Genomic DNA, 20619 nt, shown 5'->3' with positions numbered 1-20619 from the left:
TCCTTTTTTTCACACTAAAGTATTGAATGAGAAATATATCAAGTTGACTGATTGTTTGGCTTATCTGATCTAGGGTGGCTTCTACGCCACTCTTCTCTTTTTTTCTCCAAGTAACTACTTTCCACTTTGACATTTGCCTTCTTGGAAATGACAAGTGCCTGAGGGCAAATGCATCAAAGCAATGAAGATCAGAATGTTTGCTAAGGATCATTTTTTCATAGAGCAGAATGTCATTTACTGAATCCTTGAAATGAAGAACCAGATAAACCTCATTTTTGTGGAAAAAAACAATCCAAATGATTATAAACCCAAAAAACTAACAGAAGCACATAAATCTTAGTACAAAATTTTTATTTTTCAAACTTGGACATTTTCCTGGAGTGCATTTGTAATCTAAGTATCCCTCTCTCTTCTTCCTTTTACAACATACCATTTCAATCTGTTTGTTTATAGAATGAAGTCCTTAAGGAAAAGCCTTATTTGCATTCCCGCAAAAGAAATAAATAAACATTTGTCTCTAGGACCCATTTAACTGAACTTGACTAAATCCTGGTTAGAAGGCTCCACAGAAAAGGATGGATAATATTTCATTATCGACAAATTCTTTTTAATATAGCTAAGCACTTCATTAAATTATCTAAATCCATGTACTGAGCTCCTATAATGTTCCAAGTATTGTTCCAAAGTAGAAACTCTTCCTTAAGTGTAACAGGGGCCATTGAAATGATAAGTTTGGGAGTTTATGACTTTGATTTCCCCAGATACTCTAATGATAGGAGGAGTTTGCTGTTTGCTTCCTGAAATGCCAAGTTTATTTCTAGAGTACCACCGACCCATTGGAAAACTATAACTCAAACCTCAGCATTAATAAAAGATGGCCTTAGGGAGTAGTTGTACCTTTGTGACATAACACAACCAACAATGCGAGGTACATTCTGATGATCTAAAATGCTGGTATCCGTGCACTGTAGTCTAAGAAATGACACCAGTTTAAAAAGAAACCAGTACCAACTTCAAAAGAAACCAGGATACAGATCAATTGCAATTTATAGGAAAAGCAAAAAATAGAACCGCTAAGCCGTCCCGCCCAGCACTGAAATTAAAGTTCCTCAGATACTCTTCCATCATCAGGAAACATGGGGGTAGAATGGGTCAATTTAAAGCATGTTAGATAATTAAATAACACAGCCTAGTTTTGCGTGCATGGTCCCAAAGCCTTTTCAACAGATTTTTCGACATTATAGTTGTAGGAATGGAAATTGAAGAAACTATAAGCATTTTCTTACAGACAGCTTACAGATTCCTTACAGCTCCCAAAGTAAAAACATGACACCTCACACCATGATACAAGCTATTTTTCTATCACCCATATTTTCTATCACCCATATTACAGGACAGCAGGCTTCCCTGGTCCGAGTGCTTCCTTCACATGCCTCTAGTTGGGGTTCTTTCCCTGCACAAAATAGGTTTGCTTTTCAGGTCAAGTGTTACTTGTTGGTAAAGTACCTTCACGATAAATATGCTTGCATCATTTCTATAGCCCACAAGTCAAACCTCCATTGATAAGCTTAAATTCGGCCCTTGGTCTCTCTATTCAGAACTTCCCACATTTACCTAAAAGGACCCTTTAAATTACTGGGGAATAAAATATCCCTTGCCTGGAGAGAGACTTATTCAAGAAGACCGTTGCCATTTCCAGTTCATGCCCCACCTTAGGGGGGAAATGAACTCAACCTCATATCCTGAAAAGAGCCTCAGTAGTCTCCCATTCAGAAAATCGCTCTTCCTATTGTTTCCTAAATGTGATGTGGTGATTAAATACAACTAAATGCAAATAATAAACAGCTTAAATAACAAACTTAAAATAAATTAAAAAAAAAATAATACATGGCCTGGCAGTTTTCAGAGAAGGTAACAAAGTTCAATATGCTTTAAATTCACATTCCTTTGTGTATCAGTTCTTACAATGAGTGGGCAACACTGCCCTCTAGAGGAGTTATTATGTAATAGCCCTTATTTCAGTGGTGGGAAATTGCCCCAGGACCCACTAAAACATATCCCACATACATGCACATTCTTTCTTTTATTTTTGGGACCCTGTCTGTTCCTGACCTTCTGTGAACGACTCTGAAGACCATGGAGCCTCTGGAGAGGCCTTGAGACTTTGTGAACGCTCACAAGGGTATCAGAAACAAACATGTGTGGCAGTGCTCTACAAAACTTAGTAGGTATCAGAATCACCCTGTGGGTTTACCAACACAGGTTGCTGGGCCCCACCTCCAGAGTTTCTGACCCGTTCAGTCAACAGTTGGGTCCGAGAATTTGCCTTTCTCACAAGTTCCCAGGTAATGCTAATGTTTCCAGTCCGGAGGCCACACTTCATGAGCCAGACACTGTGCTTGGCACTTTATCTCAATACCTCAATGACAGGGTGACATTTTAGCATCTGTTTCACAGACCAAGAAACTAAGTGTCAGAGAAATTAAGTGGCCAAGTTCACACAGCAGTGACAGCGCTTACAATAAACCCAGGACTGTCTAACTCAAAGCCACTGCTCTCTTCAGTACACTAGGCTGTCCGTAAATGCAATTGTTAGTCACTTCATCTCCCTTGGCCTCAGCTTCTTGTTGCAAGGGGGTGGGACTCAGATGACCGTTTAGCTGGTTTCCCTCCCAGAATATCTGTATATGATAAGGTCTGGATATGAAAGTCCTCAGGAATAACTCCTCTGCCCCGAGCTCGATTTGTGAGTCGGAGACACTGAGAGTGGTGCAAGGGCCAGTCGACGGGGGAGGCCCCTCTTGGGTACTAAACCCTGCTACATGGTGCAGAGGGTATCTGATGTGCTCTGGATTCTGGAGCTCTTTGTACTCAGACACTCTGGAAGAGAAGTTTAAAAGCTAGTGTCTCCTCCCATAGGCATTCTGAGGCCCGCAGTGCTTGCTGATGGAGCTTCGAGAGGCCCCAGAGGGTGGCTGCTCCCGCGTCCTTCCCAACCTCTACCCAAACCACCGCGCCTGGGGCAGGGACCCTGAAACAGCTTTAATACAGTAGTGCCCACCGCAGTGGAGCCTGAACGGTTCTGATAAAGGAAACATCATTTTCGGCTCACACAGCCCATAGGATTAGGCAAGAAAAAAAACAAAAAAAAGCCCCTGGCCCTCAACCCCAGGCAGGACGTCACAGTGATGGGAACAGAGGGGCTCTGAGGACTCCCCCCTTTCCCCGATTTCAAGAACAGTCAAGAACAGTTTTTCTCATCCTTTGCGTTCGGCTCCTAATCCAACTTGGAGTTGTCTTCCTGAGGGAACTGCAAATCTAGAGCATCCCGTGGGGACGGCTTCTGGCCTTGGTCACCGGGGAAAGGATGTTCTCAGAAAAACAGCGCTGCGGCCTGGTCAGCAGCGATCCTGAGGTCGCGGCCGCGGCCGCCCTTGGCGCAGAGCTGCACCCGGGCCTCCAGCTGCTCGCTGAGCTCGTCCAGGGCCCCGGTGCAGGACTCCAGGCTCTCGGCCAGTTTCTGGATCTTGGCCTTCAGCACGGCCTGGCTAACCCTGGTGGCCCCCTCCGCCCGCCTGGGGAGGAGGAAGCCGCGGGAGCCGAAGAAGACGACGCAGTAGACGGAGTTGTACAGCGCGACCGAGGCGCTGCGCCCGCACTGCAGCAGCTGGCGGTCCCCGCGGCCCTGGCAGCGGCAGAAGAACTCGAGGCAGCTCAGGATCTCGCGCATCTGGTCCTGGCAGGCGGCGGCGATCTCCTGCACCCTGCGCAGCTCCCGGGAATGGCAGAAGATCAGGGACAGGTCGGACGTGATGGTGACGGCGCCTCCGGCCGTGGCCACCCCCAGCCCGACGGCCGACGCCACCAGCGAGGCCCCCAGGGTCACCGGGCTGAGCGAGAGCCCCACGATCGCCGCCACGGCGCCCGCGGCGCTCAGCGAGCTCCCGGCCACGTTGGCCGCCAGGGAGCGCAGGCGGAGGCGCTCGAGGCGCCGGGCCACGTCGCGCAGGCGCAGTACGTGGCCGTGCAGGCGGCCGCGGCGGTCCAGCAGCAGCCCCTGGAAGCGGCGCAGCGCGTCGGCGCCCTGCAGCTCCCGCGCCGGCGGCTCCATGCCCTGCGGGGACACACACGCGCGTCAGCCCGAGTCTCCGCGCCCGCCCCCCGCCCCGGTGCGGCGCGGCGGCTGGTGGCGGCTGCTGCCGCGCCACGGGGCATCACACAAGCTCGTTTTCCAGCCAGGCCTGTGCGTGGCCCGCTCGCAAAGACCAGCTCTGGAACCTGCGCCCAACCACACCAGTTCTCGGGACCCTAACAGGCACATGCAAGCGGGGGGTGTAATGCTCTGCTCTGCTTCCCTCCCCCGGGAGCGGGAGCGGGAGCGGGAGCGGGAACGCCGTTACCTAAGATGGGAGATGCTCAGGGGGGAGGGGTGGGGGCCTTGGAAGTCTACTGCAGTTCCGAGGCCCCTGCTCTGTCACTTTACATCTGGCACATTGTACCCAGTTCGCAAAGCCTTTTCCTTACGTGAAGACTTGGATCCTGAGAGTTTTGCAATATGTTTTTTCCCTCCTGGTGAGTGAGAAAGACAAGTCACCCCCCCCCCAAAAAAAAAAAAAAACCAACCTCAAAAATCGTATTGTTTTATCAAATGTAAGAAACTAATCTTTCTTAGATGCTTCCCTGAATTAACTCTTCTGCTTGTTTTTCCAGGTTCTTACTTTAGAGTCAAGCCTAAGATGTCCTTTGGGCTTTTTTTTTTTTTTTCTAATTCTCACTCTTTGATGGGTGCACAGTTAAAACTAAATCACATTAAAATTAGTGCCACTATGTTTCTTTACGAGGAAATCTTCCTTTAAAAAATGAGTAACGGCTGGATAAAATCAAGTGTCCGACATTTTTGTTTAACAACTCACGGAGGGCTACCTTGTACCAAGTTGAATTGAAGCCAGTTGAAGATGACAGAGAGAACTGTACATCTGGGGTAAAAGTACATCCTTCCTTGTTGCCAGAGATTCCCACCTTCATACCCACTGTACTCCTCGTTATAGGAACTTCTTAAAAGTCGCAAATAAACCTTAGAAATAGAGCATTTCAATACTGTGAGACATCAAAGCGGATCATTATTCTCATCTGAAAGATGAGAAAAATAAAGATACAGACACGTTCTAGATGCAGCTGATTCTTCACAGAACCGTCTAGAACCTTGGTCTCCCGACTCCTAGGCCTTAATTTTATTTGCACGCCCTCATTATTCCATCCACCGGTGATAAATTTTCAGGCAAAGACACCTCTTAGTAAAATGAGGAAGAGTCACACAAAATATACAGTGGACCAAGGATATAACCCCAATATTACTATTCCAATGGCCATCCTTTAGACAGAATCCCTCTAGGCTCCCCCACTTACCATTCACTTCTGGCTATGTCCAGGAAAGCAAAAGCTGAGGCTGTTTCTGGATGAGCATGTTTTATAGTTCCAGAGAACCAATGGCTGCCCTGGGAAAGCCTTGTCTCATTCTGAGAATTTGCCATTTCCTGTCCTGGTCCCCTGCTGCCTTCAACCAGAAGGATGTGACATGGTGGAAAATGACCTGCCAGGCACACAGCACATCCCGTTTTTAGGAAACGAACATTGTGTGTTCGCTTTCCCCCCAAACGCAGGAAAAGAGCCACAGGCTCTTCCCCAACTTGAAACAACTGTTGTCATTCTCCCAGGGGGCATACCCTGCCTTTCCTCTCCTGAGAATAGCTAATGACGTTATCTGGGAGGACGACAAACAGCATGCCAGGCTGACCAAGTATAGTGTTTCTTGAGAGGACGTCATGACAAAACCCTCTTTTAAAAAGAAAAAGAAAGGAGGGAACCCTCTTATGGCTGATGTAGCCGCCCACAGTCCACTCCCGGTATTTTAAACAGCTTTGTGAATCTGCGCGGTTGCAACGCGACCCACTCAGCGCGCAGTCTTGAGTGTAAGGCCACACCCACAGGAAGTGCTCCGTGCAGTTTTGGGAATCTCCAGCTGCGGAGAAGATCCAGGAGGTCCCAGAAAGGGCACACTGCAGGCCAAATGCGTCAGAAAAATCAGTGGGGTCAGGCTGCACAAGGAGCTAATTATACACTTTCAACAGCAGCTGGAATTTGGCTTCCTGGGTTTTCATTTGAAGTGGCAATTGTAGCCCTATACAATAGTTAAATGAATGGATTCTATTCCCAGGTTAGTGGAGCATGGGCTGAAGGGCAATTATCTGGATCATTCCGGAGGGAAAAACATGTATGGCATCTGTGGATGCTTTTCTGAAGCGTTCAGATAGGTGGTTGGAGCTCAGCCTGGAAGCCCCAAATACATCATCCTTCTCATTCTTCCACCTTCAAATAAGGAAGGGCAAGTTGGTTTTTCACTTAAATAATGATTGTCTCAACTCTCTGGTTCATCTACAAAGTCTTAACAGCCATATCTTTCTGGAACAAAATTAAATTCCCCACCTTTATGCTGGGAAAATTGGACAGCCACGTGCAGAAGAATGAAACTAGACCATTCTCTTACACCAGACACAAAGATAAACTCAAAATGGATGAAAGATCTAAATGGGAGAAAAGATTCCATCAAAATCCTTAGAGGAGAACATAGGCAACACCCTTTTTGGTCTTGGCCACAGCAACTTTTTGCAAGATACATCCATGAAGGCAAGGGAAACAAAAGCAAAAATGAATTATTGAGACTTCATCAAGATAAGAAGCTTCTGCACAGCAAAAGAAACAGTCAACAAAACTAAAAGACAACCACAGAATGGGAGAAGATTTTTGCAAATGACGTATCAGTTAAAGGGCTAGTATCTAAGATCTAGAAAGAACTTATTAAACTTAACAGCAAAGAAACAAACAATCCAATCCTGAAATGGGCAAAAGACATGAACAGAAATTTCACAGAGGAAGATATAGACATGGCCAACAAGCACATGAGAAAATGCTCCACATCACTGGCCATCAGGGAAATACAAATCAAAACCACAATGAGATACCACCTCACACCAGTGAGAATGGGGAAAATTAACAAGGCAGGAAACCACAAATGTTGGAGAGGATGTGGAGAAAGGGGAACCCTCTTGCATTCTTGGTGGGAATGTGAACTGGTGCAGCCACTCTGGAAAACTGTTTGGAGGTTCCTCAGAGAGTTAAAAATAGAACTGCCAGGGGATCCCTGGGTGGCTCAGCGGTTTAGTGCCTGCCTTTGGCCGAGGGCACAATCCTGGAGTCCCCAGATCGAGTCCCATGTCGGGCTCCCTGCATGGAGCCTGCTTCTCCCTCCTCCTGTGTCTCTGCCTCTGTCATTCTCTCTCTCTCTCTCTCTCTCTCTCTCTCTCTCTCTCTCTCTGTCATAAATAAATAAATAAAATCTTTTTAAAAAAATAAAAAATAAAATAAAATAAATAATTAAAAAAATAAAATAAATAAAAATAGAACTGCCCTACGACCCAGTAACTGCACTGCTGGGGATTTACCCCAAAGATACAGATGCAGTGAAACGCCGGGACACCTGCACCCCGATGTTTATAACAGCAATGTCCACAATAGCCAAACTGTGGAAGGAGCCTCGGTGTCCATCGAAAGATGAATGGATAAAGAAGATGTGGTCTATGTATACAATGGAACATTGCTCAGCCATTAGAAATGACAAATACCCACCATTTGCTTCGATGTGGATGGAAATGGAGGGTATTATGCTGAGTGAAATAAGTCAATCGGAGAAGGACAAACATATGTTCTCATTCATTTGGGGAATATAAAAAATAGTGAAAGGGAATAAAGGGGAAAGGAGAGAAAATGGGAAAAATCAGAGAGGGTGACAGAACATGAGAAACACCTAACTCTGGGAAAGGAACAAGGGGTAGTGGAAAGGGAGGTGGGCGGGGGGTTGGGGTGACTGGGTTATGGGCACTGAGGGGGGCACTTGGCGGGATGAGCACTGGGTGTTATGCTGTATGTTGGAAAATTGAACTCCAATAAAAAATACATATATTTAAAAATAAAAGGAAAAAATAAATTCCCAACCTTTATAATTATGCTTTGTATTTATCAACACAACACCATTTGCTATACTACTCACAACCATAGTCCTTTGGAACTTGATTTTTCTGAGTTTTGTCCATGTCCAAGTATTTCAGTCACAACTCCTCAGAGTATCAATACTCAAGATGACTTCAATATCTGCCTGCACTTTCCTGGTAAGAAGTAGGAACATATCTTCCTCTGTCCCCATAGATATAATCATCCCAAATGGAATGTAAGCCAGAGTGAATTGGGTCAGGGAGCAAGGTGGGACTGGTTCTTCAGTTCCCAACTTCCCTAGATATTTCCTTGTGTATTTGGGGTTTAGATGACTACGATTAAATTTTTATTTCTTGGATGAGGAATTTTACTGAGATACAGGAGGATCGTCTTCTTCAGAGCATCAGTAATCATAGCATAGACCTATAATTAAGAAATAGAAGAATGGCCAACATAATACCTTGAATTATTTATAATATTGGACACTGGAGGGGCACCTGGGTGGCTCAGTGGTTGAGCATCTGCCTTTGGCTCAGGTCATGATCCCAAGGTCCTGGGATCAAGCTCCATGTCAGGCCCTTTGCTCAGTGGGAGTCTACTTTGCTCTTTGCCCCTCCCCATGCTCATTCTCTCTCACACTTGTGCTCACTCTCTTGCTCTCTCTAATAAACAAATAAAATCTTAAAAAAAAAAAAAAGAATGGACACTTGAATATAACACTTTCATCTCAGCATTTACTTTCATATATTTAAATGCAATAAGAAATTTGAAGAATAATCGAAGGTATTTTGATCAAAAGTTTTATGTGAGCAGTGCCCCTAAAAAATCTGCATCCTCAAACTTCTACTCTAAATTATGCTTGTGGCACTTGTAACACATTGCCCCAGAAATACTACATTGAAAATGGTGGTTGACCCTCAGATTAGCCTTCAGATCTGTTAAACCTATGATGAAGCTAAACAGTACTAGCTTGAATTCCAAGTCCTGGAACCATAAGGAAATAGGGAAGGAAAAAAGAGAGGAAGAGAGCCTTTTAAGCATAGTCATCTACAGACTCCAGTCCTGGAGAATCTAAATCAGGAGGTCCAGAGTGGGATCTGGGGGAAAATGTAGGTGATTCTGATATGCAGCCAGGATTGTGAACCTCTGCTTTAGAAGCTGTGACTTTTCTGACTGCTGGTTAGATGGCAGCAAAACAGTAGGGCTCGCTGACAGCAGTTAGTGAGTTAGGTGTTTATACAGTTATTAGTTTGGGGTCCCTTGTTAAAACTATCACATTTTATTTTTTTTAATTCATTTATGATAGTCACAGAGAGAGAGAGAGAGAGAGAGAGAGAGAGAGAGAGGCAGAGACACAGGCAGAGGGAGAAGCAGGCTCCATGTACCGGGAGCCCGATGTGGGATTCGATCCAGGATCGCGCCCTGGGCCAAAGGCAGGCACCAAACCGCTGCGCCACCCAGGGATCCCCAAACTATCATATTTTAAAGATAAAGTGATGATTATGACCAAGATCTCCCAGAGATTCAGAGATGCCTGGACCACCTCCATTTTTCTAAGGATCTCAGTAAATTTTTAAAAATGAAAACTTTCTAAAAAAAGATATTAAAAAAGGGTGGTTTCTTTTAATTGCAATGTAATGTATCTTGTAATGGCAATATTTTGCTATTTAAGGTAAGCATAGAATTTATAAAATATTAACTCACAGAGTACTACAGGGGTAAAGCAACATAAGTTTAGAATTATATGATGATGACTTTTTTCTTTTAATCTTTACCAGTATATCTCAGCTACTATACATAGAACCTTTTTTTGGAGACAACATCAAAAATATAAACCTGGGGCACCTGGGTGGCTCAGTTAGTTAAGTGTCTGCCTTCAGCTCAGGTCATGATCTCTGAGTCTTGGAATCAAGCCCTGCATCAGGCTCCCTGCTCAGCAGACAGTCTGCTTCTCCCTCTTCCTCTCCCTCTGTGATCATTCTTGCTCTCTCTCAAATAAATTTAAAAAAAAATCTTAAAAAAAAGAATTAAACTAAAGAAAATTATTTTGTTCTCTCAAAGAAATGTCATTATTTTCATAATAATTTTATGAGAATTTACCATAAAACTCTCTCTTGAAATATACAAGCTAGTAGGTTACATAGAGCATTTATCCTGCAGAGGACTTTTAGGATATCGATGTTGTAATAATATCTCAACTATTATTGTCATCAACCCATGAAATTCACAGGAAAAAAAAAAAAAGACCCAGTGAACTTTAGCCATCTTCATTTCTCCAAACTGGCCTCTAATCTTTGTTAAGGTAAACACTCCTCATTAACCACTATTGTTTAAACACTGGTCTATGTTCTTTTTTCCACTTAACGTTCCTGCAGAAACACACTTCTCTATGTTGACATAGTCCTCACCTCTGTCATTTTTAATAGCTATGTAATAATCCCATTGTTTGCTTAGTCATTTCCCTATTAGACACTTGGATAGCTTCCAGGGTTTCCCCCCCCCCTACTATTATAACTAGAGTTGCTGGGAACATCTGGGTACATTTTATCCATTTGGATTACTTCCTTGGGGAGTATTCACAAACGGGAAAATACCAAGTGAAGGAAAAAGAACATTTTCATAGTTTTTGTTACATGCTGCTATACTGCTTTCCAGAAGAACCACTTTATGCCATTAGCTTTTAGGAATCCCGGCTGCAGAATTTAAGACGACTTAGTTTTCTTATATTAATGGTTAATTTCATTGGTTTATTTCAGCTCTGTGAATGTGTATTGAGTACCTACTGTATGTCAGACATCATGCTAGATTTTGAGGATAAAAAGCTGAATATGGGACGCCTGGGTGGCTCAGTCATAAGCATCTGCCTTCAGCTCAAGTCGTGATCCCAAAGGTCCTGGGATGGAACTCTGCATTGGGTTCCCTGATCCATGGGGAGCCTGCTCTCCTTTTGTCTCTGCCTCCCTCTCTCTCTGTCTCTCATGAATAAATAAAATATTTTTAAATAAAAAATAAAATATAACAATAAATAAAAAGCTGAATAATATACCATTCCTGCCCTCTAGGAAATGGCAATCTATTAGAGAGAAAGATACAGAGCAAATCATTTCAATTCAATGTGGAGGGTGCCAGATGTGTGTGCACTAAGGAAGCAGAGGGAAAGTGCATGCCTAGCTAGGAAGGACCAGGGAAGACTTTCTGAAAGCAGTGATACCCACTTGAGAGTTGAACAGATGTTATTTGGATAAAATTAAGAGGGAGAGGAGGATAGAATAAAGGAACAGAATGGATGAAGGTACGGAGGAGTGTCTGGGATGCTTCAGGCAATTTCATATTGATTAGCATAAAGTATGACGTGGGGAATGTCCAGAGATGAGGCTGAGAGGGTATGTACAGATAAATCAGGATTGCTGTCAAATGCCATGTGAGGGAAAGGGAGAGATTGAAGGCTTTAATCTGTGGCTTTAAGGGGTTACATCTGACATCACTCACAGTTGTATGAAGGATAGTTTTCAGAGGTACACGGCTAAAAGGACAGAGATGATTAGAACGTTGTTGAACTAAACAAATGAGATTATCATGGATTTGGACAGTGTTGGCAAAATGGAATGGAGTAGATATACACACATACATATATAGGAAACAAAATTGAAAAATCACGCTTAAAGCTTCTGCTCAGACATGGTACTCATCATATCTACTTGCATTCTATTGGTCAATCAAGACAGATGACCAACCAAAAAATGGGAACACAGAAGTACACTCCTGCCATAGTCAGAGGCAAGAGGAAGAAATGCAAACCATCAGGCCATCTACCAGAGTGCTTTTCTTGTGGAGGAGATACATATTCTATGGTGAACTGTGAAACCACCAAGCATCTCACACACTCTCTTCCTCCTCAGTTATTTCTTTGGAATTACAGGCTCTATATGAATATAGAAAGAATCTTGCTCTGGCTAGAATAATCAAACTATTGATATAAGTCTGTAGCAACATGCTTGAGAATGAACTAAGGAGCTCTGCCAAACCAAAGCTGAAAGGATAGCTGCTGTTTTATAGCTCGAATAGCCTGTTTGGATGCCACTGACCAACAACTGTTCTTTCCTGTACTGGCATAGGCTTAAACATCAAAATTCTAGGAGTGACCACCAGGTTGGCTGAGCTTACGCCAAGTCCCCATCCCCTGGCCATACTGGAAAGAGAGAGGAAAAGTGAACCATGTTAGCTTCCAAATGCAAATGGTAACATACCTTCGCTAACACTACATATAGTCAAGGAGAAGAAATTTTACAGTAGGAAATTATGGTAGGTGTTGGGGGAGAGAGAAACCAATGCTTAAGGAAAAAAAAAGAAATAAGAAAAAGAAAGCATCCACCATAAACTCTTCATCTATTTTGAGCCACCTGGAGTTTATTATAGTACATGGTGGGAGTTAACCTAATTCCTACCCAGATCAATATAATAATTTTGATCAGTTTCATAAAAAAGTAATATGCTTTCCTAAAAATGTGTTCTATAAAGGGACTAAATTTGTCTTGATTTGTTATTATTGCCTATACTTCTAGAAATGCTATCCTGTTTCACTGATCAATTTCTCTGTTTTTGATTTAATATAATATAATTTTGAAAATCACTGCTTCAGCCTGGGTGGCTCAGCGGTTTAGCGCCACCTTCAGCCCAAGGCGTGATCCTGGAGACTTGGAATCGAGTCCCACCTCAGGCTCCCTTCATGGAGCCTGTTTCTCCCTCTGCCTGTGTCTCTGCCTCTCTCTGTGTGCCTCTCATGAATAAATAAATAAAATCTTTAAAAAAATAAAATAAAGTGAGGATCTATCGTCATTGTCTTCTGGAAAAAAAATATAATCTTACTTGTTCTTCTGGACAAACCTGACACGAAGAGCTCTTCAATTGCCCGGTCTCCCTAGTGTGATCAACTAAAGCCAGTTTAATTTTGTTCCACTTTCTCCTCCATAAGTGTGCACACCTGCAGAGCACACCTGGGATCACGTGAGTGAAACATACATTACATCATTAACATAGAAGTATTTGCCCTATGGGCTCTATTACAGCATATCTTCTTTACCACATGCCTTTTCCTATGGTGCCCAAAAGACTGCAGCTGAATCCACACCCCGCCAGGAGCCATAAAGATTCTCTTATCTCCCAGGACAGGACACCAGGAAACTATTACCTTTGCCTCTCCCTTTCCTAAGCTTAGTCATTATCTCTCTGGTTCTTTTTTTTTTTTTTTTTTAAATTTTTATTTATTTATGATAGTCACAGAGAGAGAGAGAGAGGCAGAGACACAGGCAGAGGGAGAAGCAGGCTCCATGCACCGGGAGCCTGACGTGGGATTCGATCCCGGGTCTCCAGGATCGCGCCCTGGGCCAAAGGCAGGCGCCAAACCGCTGCGCCACCGAGGGATCCCCTCTCTCTGGTTCTCACACATATACAATAATCACTGCACCCTGGATTAGAACACCTGCTGGCTTTGTATGTACAGAGGCATAATAAATCTTAAGCTCTCCCTTAACCTTTAGACTCCTTGAAGAGTTTAATTTTCTGCATGTCTCTTATAGGCAAGAGAATGTTGGATATAGGTTTTCTTTCCTGACTTTGTTCAAAGCCTATTTTTTTTTAAAAGAAGAATGTAATCATTCACATTAAACATTATAGTGAAGCAAGGATGTATCTTCCGATACACCAAAAGTTGATTGCTATTTTTCTGGTTACTTGCTTTAAAAAAAATAGTTTCTATAGTAGGGTTTTTGATCTATTTGCTTTTGAATTAGGTGAGAAAATAACTTATCAATCCATTTTTCCTAAAATTTAGCACTTCAAAAATTATTTCTGCCTTTACTTTGATGCTAAAAAAATTTTATATTACCTTTGAGAAACAAGGAAAGCATATTCAATAAGGTAAAGCTCAGCATGTAGAGTGAGAACACCAGGCTTGAGTCCTGAGTCTTTAGTTCCTGTATAACTTTGAGCAAATAACTTAACCTCTCTGATCCTTGACTACCTTTATAAGGTTTTCTTAAATAAATTAGAAAATGAATGTAGAATCCTCTTGAGACCTATAAAATGTGTTATAAATATGTTACTAGTACCTTTTTTCAAACCAGTGACTGTGATTTCTGATTATCTGTAACTAACCTTTTAAATGGTTTTAAAAATGTACACTTTAAAAATGTACACTTTATTGTTATTATAATAGTATAGTATGTGATTTACAACTGATTTATTTTATTTTGTAAAAGATTTTATTTTAAGTAATCTCTACACCCAACATGGGGCTTGAACTCACAACCCTGAGATCAGGCATTGCATGTCCTACTGACTGAGCCAGCAAGGCATCCCACCAACTGATTTTGTTTTATATCAGTGTTTTACCATAACCTTTCTATGGTTCCCTCAGAATATCATTTTTACTCTTCAGCTATGGAACAATGCAAAAGTGATTTTTAACTCATCGATTTATAATGTTCTCTGCCTTATTGGGAATTGTAGTAGAACATATCCTCTACCCTTGATCTAACAATATCTCTTTATCTCCTTCCAGAGGATTCTAGGATCTGTGGTGGTACTATATTGCATGATACTGCTCCATTGACCATAGCCAACTGGACCAGAGGTGCCAGCTGAACCAAACTTGGCCAATCAGATTCTTTCTCCTGGAAGTTTAGAACAAAAACTTAAAGAGATTATAGAAAGAACATAAACTTAAAGCACCTAAAGAGAGTTAAGTTAATCTTCTCAGGGGTTACAGATGAAGTATGAAAGTCCAGATCTGTGAGACACCTGCATTTTGGCTATTATATTCCCCAGAGAGCAGAGAAGGTGTGTTTGCTGGGAGCAATAAAGAGACAAGGACCTGGAGGCAAATAGAAAGAGTCTCATTTTTTTTTTTTTTTGCCATCACTATGTTCCATGAACCATCTATATATCCCTAGTTTTTTTTAACTCCCCTTTTATTCCTTGAATGATATTGATTTGAGTTCTCATCTTTGCAACAGAGAAACCTAACCAACACTATATCATACAAAATCTACTATTTGACTTTAGCATTAAACTAATTAACATGTAGTGCGCCTGGGTGGCTCAGTCAGTTGAGTGTCCAACTCTTGGTTTTGGCTCAGGTCATGATCTCAGGGCTGTGGGATTGAGGCCCTCATCAGGCTTTGCACTCAGCATGGAGTTGCACTCAGCTGAAGATTTCTCTCTCCCCCACCGTCTGTCCCCTCCCCCCAAAATAAATAAATCCTTAAAATATAATAATAATAATAATTATAATAATAATAATAATTAATGTAGATTTTGGGGGATGTTTCTCTCTGCAGTGCCCATGAGTGAATCAACTATTTATTAATCACTTAGGGGTTCTTCTACTTGGTCTTCATCTTAGGTATAGCAATGCTTTCTTTTCTTTTTTCTTTTTTTTTTAATATTTTATTTATTCATTCATGAGAGACACACAGAGAGAGGCAGAGACACAGGCAGAGGGAGAAGCAGGCGACCTGCAAGGAACCCCATACGGGACGCAATCCCAGGCCCCCAGAATCAGATGCTCAACTACTGAACCACCCAGGGGCCCCCAGTGCTTTCTTTTCATGGAAAATACAGTTTATCTTGATTTCCCTAACCACCAAAGAAATACTTTTTGTAACATGTTTATATAATATAAAAATGTAGAAAGTTAGAAAGTTTTGTCTCCATCTGTTTTCACCCTCTACAAGTAACACTGAGCTTCACAGTTTGCTATATGTTCTTACATTATGTTTATGATTATATGAAATGTGTTGTGGTTTTCCTTTATGACAATAGCATATTGTTGTACATATTGCTATTCAACTTTTTTTCCACTTAGAAAATATAAACATTTTGCTAGTCCTTTCCCTATCCCCATATGTCATTTTTTTAGCTTTTCTCTCTGTCCTGCTCTGTGTCCCAGCGGGCTGACCCCTGTGGATGGTTTCACTCAGGATCCCTTGCCAGATGCCTCTGACTGGGTTCAGCCAATGGGAGGCACCAGCAGGAGATCAGAGCATAAGAGGGAGGAAGTTAGAGTGTTCCTTCTCTACTTACACCTGCTTCAGCTCTGTCTTTTGCAGTAGATGTAACTCTCTTTGACTATAGTTCTACTTGTGGCCCTGCCTCTATGGTTCCAAATGTCACTGGGTTCCTGTTTCGTCCTCTCCCTTTTACATTAAGCCCTAGGAATGGTAATAGCTTTCCACTAATTGCTAGTCTGTAGGCACTTCCCCATCTCTTCTTTGTTGGTCTAACACTGTTCAACTTTCATAAGCAAATCCTTCCTTAAGATCTCTTCATTTGAACCATGTGGGGTGAGTTCTTTTGCCCGCCAGGACCCTCTTGTATACAGACATTTTTTTCCCAGGGTGATTTATTTACCCATTCCTTTATTGATGGGCATTTATCATATTTTCAATTGAATGCTTATTACAAATAATAGTAGAGTGAATATTCTTGGGTGCAGCCATGTGTATGTTTGCATATACTCTAGATGAGTATTTCTGCAGGAGAGATTCCAAAAAGTGTAACTGCTGGAACAAAAGGCAAACATATTTTGAATTTGATGAATATTTTCTCTCCCTCCTGGGCAGAGAGTCAACAATTTCCTCTCCCTGGAACATACATACAGTGAGTAACAAACAAGCTATAGCTACAATAAATAAAACAGTAAGATCCTAGTAAAACATGCCTGTTTAGACCATTAATCCAAAAGAAATCATGGATATTTTTAAATCTAAAAATAAAGTAAGTCTTTATAAAGGAGTTTCTGAATCCTCCAGCTATTCAGACAATGTAATCCTTCAATCAGCTTTATTTCAAGGAAAGAGAACAATTTCTGACTGTTTGAACTAATCTGACCAGAAAAAGTTCCAGTAGTCCCTAAGTGTATTAGATTAAGCACATGATTAAGAATAAAATCCAAAGAACATTCTGATGGTAAATTGCAGAGGACATTGACATTATATACAACTTCTGTTTGAGGCCCAGACCCCAAGATATCTGCTATCATGTTCTAGGTTTAAGCTTACAACTTTAATATCTCAAAAGCAGACATAGAGGGATGCCAGGGTGACTCAGTGGTTGAGCATCTGGCTTTGGCTCAGGTCGTGATCCCAGGGTCCTGGGATCGAGTCCCACATCAGGCTCCCCTCAGGGAGCCTGCTTCTCCCTCAGCCTATGTCTCTGCTTCTCTCTGTGTGTCTCTCATGAATAAATAAATAAAATATTTTTTTAAAAAAGAAGCAGAAATAGATTCAAGGAGGCAAGATAGATGTCTGCTGAGCATTATATGTAGTAAATTAAAAATAACGTAAATTCCCATCATATAGGAAAATGGTTAGTTACACTTCAATAAACTCACGCTATGGAATGTTATACTGTAATTTTAAAATGTACCTTCTTGATTGTGAGTGAAATTGAGCACCTTTGATATGTTTGGGTTTTTTCCCCTTTCTATATCCTCTTATGTGAATTATCTGTTCGTATCCTTTGCCCATATTTCTATTGGGTTGCCTTTTTTCTTATCGCATATAGAAGGTTTACAATGATAAGGGTACCAATTCTTGTTATAGATGTCAGAAATGTTTACTTTCATCCAGTTGTTTGTCTTTTAATTTTATTCATGGTGTTTTGTAGTCCTAACATCATGTAACCAAATTACCAATCTATCAACATGGCTTTTTTACCTTTCTGTGTCTTCTAATAACAGACTCTTCTTCTAGGTTGTTAGTACCCCTTCATTTAATATATATGAATGGTAAGAAGTTGAAATTAAATACCTCCTTCCAAAAGGAAGGCAAATTATCCCCATGTCTTTCCTCAAAGACCCAGTGAATGTGTTCTTGTCTTCATGGATTCTGGTCATGCCCATATCTCTAGAATAGTCACTGTGAACAAGGTGACTGGATAGTATGAGTGGCATAAGTTCGTCAAGGCAGCAACTAGAGCTGATGATGCCATCAGTTCCTCTCAACACACTTCAAGAAGGCTGAATAAGTAAGGAATGACAGCCAAAATAAACTTTGGGAAACTTCCTAGTAAAAAATGCAATAAATGCTGGCAGCAAAAAAAATATGTCCACTGCATAACCTTACAGCTTTTTTGTTTGTTTATAATCTTTTATTAAAGAATGTTGAATTTATGGAGTATCATACATGCATTCTTAACCCCCACCCCCCAATTATCTTCTATCTCAAAAAATAGTATGGAAAAATTCTTCTTGAAGGATTCAAATTAGGTGAGACCATAAAGGGGAAAAAGAACAAAATTTTCCTAAAAATCTGATTCAAGTTCAATAATTCTTTACATTGTTAATCACAGCTGGTTTATAAATCCCAGTTTATTCTGTAATGCTACAAACCTTATAAAATCAAAATTAGTAAACTTCAGTTCTCAGTGATTATATTTTAATTAAAAAACATGTATAAAGTAAAAAAAATATCTTGTAATAGCTGATTTTAAAGAAAATAAGTGATGAAGGAAAAGCACTTAATCTCTTTTATACACTTACCTGGAATAATCATAAGGAACCCTCTTAAAAACTTAAGACTAGTAATATTGACATCATATATTTTAAACTATGCTTGGATTTTTACAAATAAATATAGGGTAAGCCATATTGCATAGGTGTGTGCTTTCTGTCTGTGACACTAAAGTGGCACTTGACATGTTTTCACAGTCATAGTAGGGATATCCATTTATGAAACAATTTCTCAGTAAACTTGCCACAGCAATGGAAATTAATTTCACTTAAGTTTGAAACACTATTTGTATGGGTGGTAGGTATGTAATTAATACTTTTTATGCAGAAAAGTTGCAGTGTATGCCACTACTGCTGGCAGTACTAATTATGAAAATAGTTTATGGGGTAATCAGAGCCAGCCAATCACAGTGCAAATATTACTAGCAAATAGGACTGAGGAGGACTGTTTTGGTGTAAAAATTTCTCTGGAATTTCATAATCTTACAACTTACTAAGCCTCCATTTTCTATTAATTTGCTTGTTCCTACATCAATATCACACTGTTTAAATTACCAAACTCTCTGACATACTTTATAGAAGCTCATCATACCAGATATCAAGAAAGCTATCAAAGACAACTAGAGTTGTGTCAAAGGGACATAGGAGGCAATACTGGCCAAGGTGGGACAATTTGAGCTTCTCTAATAATTTGCAATGGATTGAAACTCACCAAATATATTTAAAACCATGAGCGTACAATTGTTTTAAAAAACGAAAAACAGGGGATCCCTGGGTGGCTCAGGGGTTTAGCACCTGCCTTCCGCCCAGGGAACAATCCTGGAGTCCCGAATCAAGTCCCAGGATCAAGTCCCAGGATCAAGTCCCGAATCGGGTTTCCTGCATGGAGAGCCTGCTTCTCCCTCTGCCTATGTCTCTGCCTCTCTCTCTCTCTCTCTCTCTCTCTCTCTCTCTCTCTCTTTGTGTGTGTGTGTGTCTCATGAATAAATAAATAAAATCTTAAAAAAAAAAAAACCCACAACGAAAAACAGAGACACCTTCCTGGCTCAGTCGGTAGAGCACACAACTATTGTTCTCAAGGTCACGAATTTAAGCTCCACATTGAGCATGGAGCCCACTTAAAAACAAACAAAACAAGACAATAAGCACAACAACAAAATGCCCAAAAACAAAAGCATAAAAACCTCAACTAACCCAGTCACCTCTGAAGTATGTAAGAAAGTTAATTTAATATCTTGAAAACTGATAAATTAAGGGACAGAACAAACATTTATCCTGCCTTTCTTCTATATAGTGGGTATGAAGAAGTTCTGTAAAAGTTAGGAGATGGTTGCAAAACTCTGGGAATATACTAAAATCCATTTACTTCCACCCTTCAAATTCATGAACTGTATGGTATGTGAATTATACCTCAATAAAGTAGTTCCAAAAAAATCAAAAGAATGACTACTTGTGAGGGAATGCAGGGGATTGAGTTGGGGATGGGGCACATATAAGAATTTCTGGGGTGGCTGACAAGATTCTATTTCTTGACTCTGGTGGTGGTTATAATGATTTGTTTTGTGTCATATTCTAACCAGTTTTATTTTTCAGTAAAAAGTAAAGCAAATCGTTAACGGGTTTGGGGTGGAGGGTGTTTTGTTTTGCCTTTAAAGATTTTATTTATTTATTTATTTATTTATTTATTTATTTATTTATTTATATTTATTTGTGAGAGAGAGCACGAGCAGTCAGGAGGTGTAGAAGGACAGGGAGAAACAGACTTCCCGCTGAGCAGGGAGCAGGATGCAGGGCTCAATCCCAGCATCCAGCGATCATGACCTGAGCTGAAGGCAGACGGTTAACCAATAGAGCCATGCAGGCACCCCATAAATTGTTAATGTTTCAAGTGTTGATGAGAAGAAGGAATGTAGAGTGAACTTGTCAGTGTGCCTCTCTGAACCCTGAGCCTGCTCCACTGACAGATGCCAGTGCAGGTCTGGCTCCAGCTGAAGGTTGTGGAGTGTTCTGGAAAGTGGGGAGGCGTCTGCTGTGGTACAGCAGGCCAACAGCCACCACAACAC

The 20619-nt window shown here is 41.3% G+C and overlaps 1 protein-coding gene across 4 annotated transcripts; it reads right to left on the bottom strand.

Moving 5' to 3' along the window:
• Positions 1 to 332: 332 nt before the first annotated feature.
• APOLD1 (apolipoprotein L domain containing 1) lies at positions 333 to 5630 on the bottom strand. Of its 4 annotated transcripts, XM_055336818.1 has the most exons (4): positions 5407 to 5630; positions 4924 to 5074; positions 4525 to 4569; positions 333 to 4114 (listed from the first exon to the last, which is right to left on the bottom strand). In XM_055336818.1, exons 2-4 carry the CDS (start codon positions 5023 to 5025, stop codon positions 3374 to 3376), a joined length of 888 nt encoding a protein of 295 aa, XP_055192793.1. In that variant the 5' UTR covers positions 5026 to 5074; positions 5407 to 5630; the 3' UTR covers positions 333 to 3373. The 4 variants fall into 4 exon arrangements, with proteins under 4 accessions (XP_055192793.1, XP_055192795.1, XP_055192794.1 ...); XM_055336820.1 differs by lacking the exon at positions 4525 to 4569 and having other exon boundaries at positions 5407 to 5625; XM_055336819.1 differs by lacking the exon at positions 5407 to 5630 and having other exon boundaries at positions 4924 to 5398.
• Between the last annotated feature and the right edge of the window lie 14989 nt (positions 5631 to 20619).

Source organism: Nyctereutes procyonoides, unplaced genomic scaffold (genome assembly GCF_905146905.1).
Source record: "Nyctereutes procyonoides isolate TBG_1078 unplaced genomic scaffold, NYPRO_anot_genome, whole genome shotgun sequence".
In the NCBI taxonomy this organism is placed as follows: Eukaryota; Metazoa; Chordata; class Mammalia; order Carnivora; family Canidae; genus Nyctereutes; species Nyctereutes procyonoides.
The sequence above is the reverse complement of the archived record's forward strand: the minus strand, read 5'-3'. Positions and strand labels throughout refer to the sequence as shown.

What these genes read in the sequence shown, in the direction of transcription:
- APOLD1 (XM_055336818.1), bottom strand. Translation starts at nt 5,025, where the DNA reads ATGAAGGTGGGAATCTCTGGCAACAAGGAAGGATGTACTTTTACCCCA. An exon ending in TCAATTCAACTTGGTACAAG is followed by an intron (nt 4,570 to 4,923) that starts GTAGCCCTCCGT and finishes CTCACTCACCAG; the next exon opens with GAGGGAAAAAACATATTGCA. An exon ending in CTCAGGATCCAAGTCTTCAC is followed by an intron (nt 4,115 to 4,524) that starts GTAAGGAAAAGG and finishes GTGTCCCCGCAG; the next exon opens with GGCATGGAGCCGCCGGCGCG.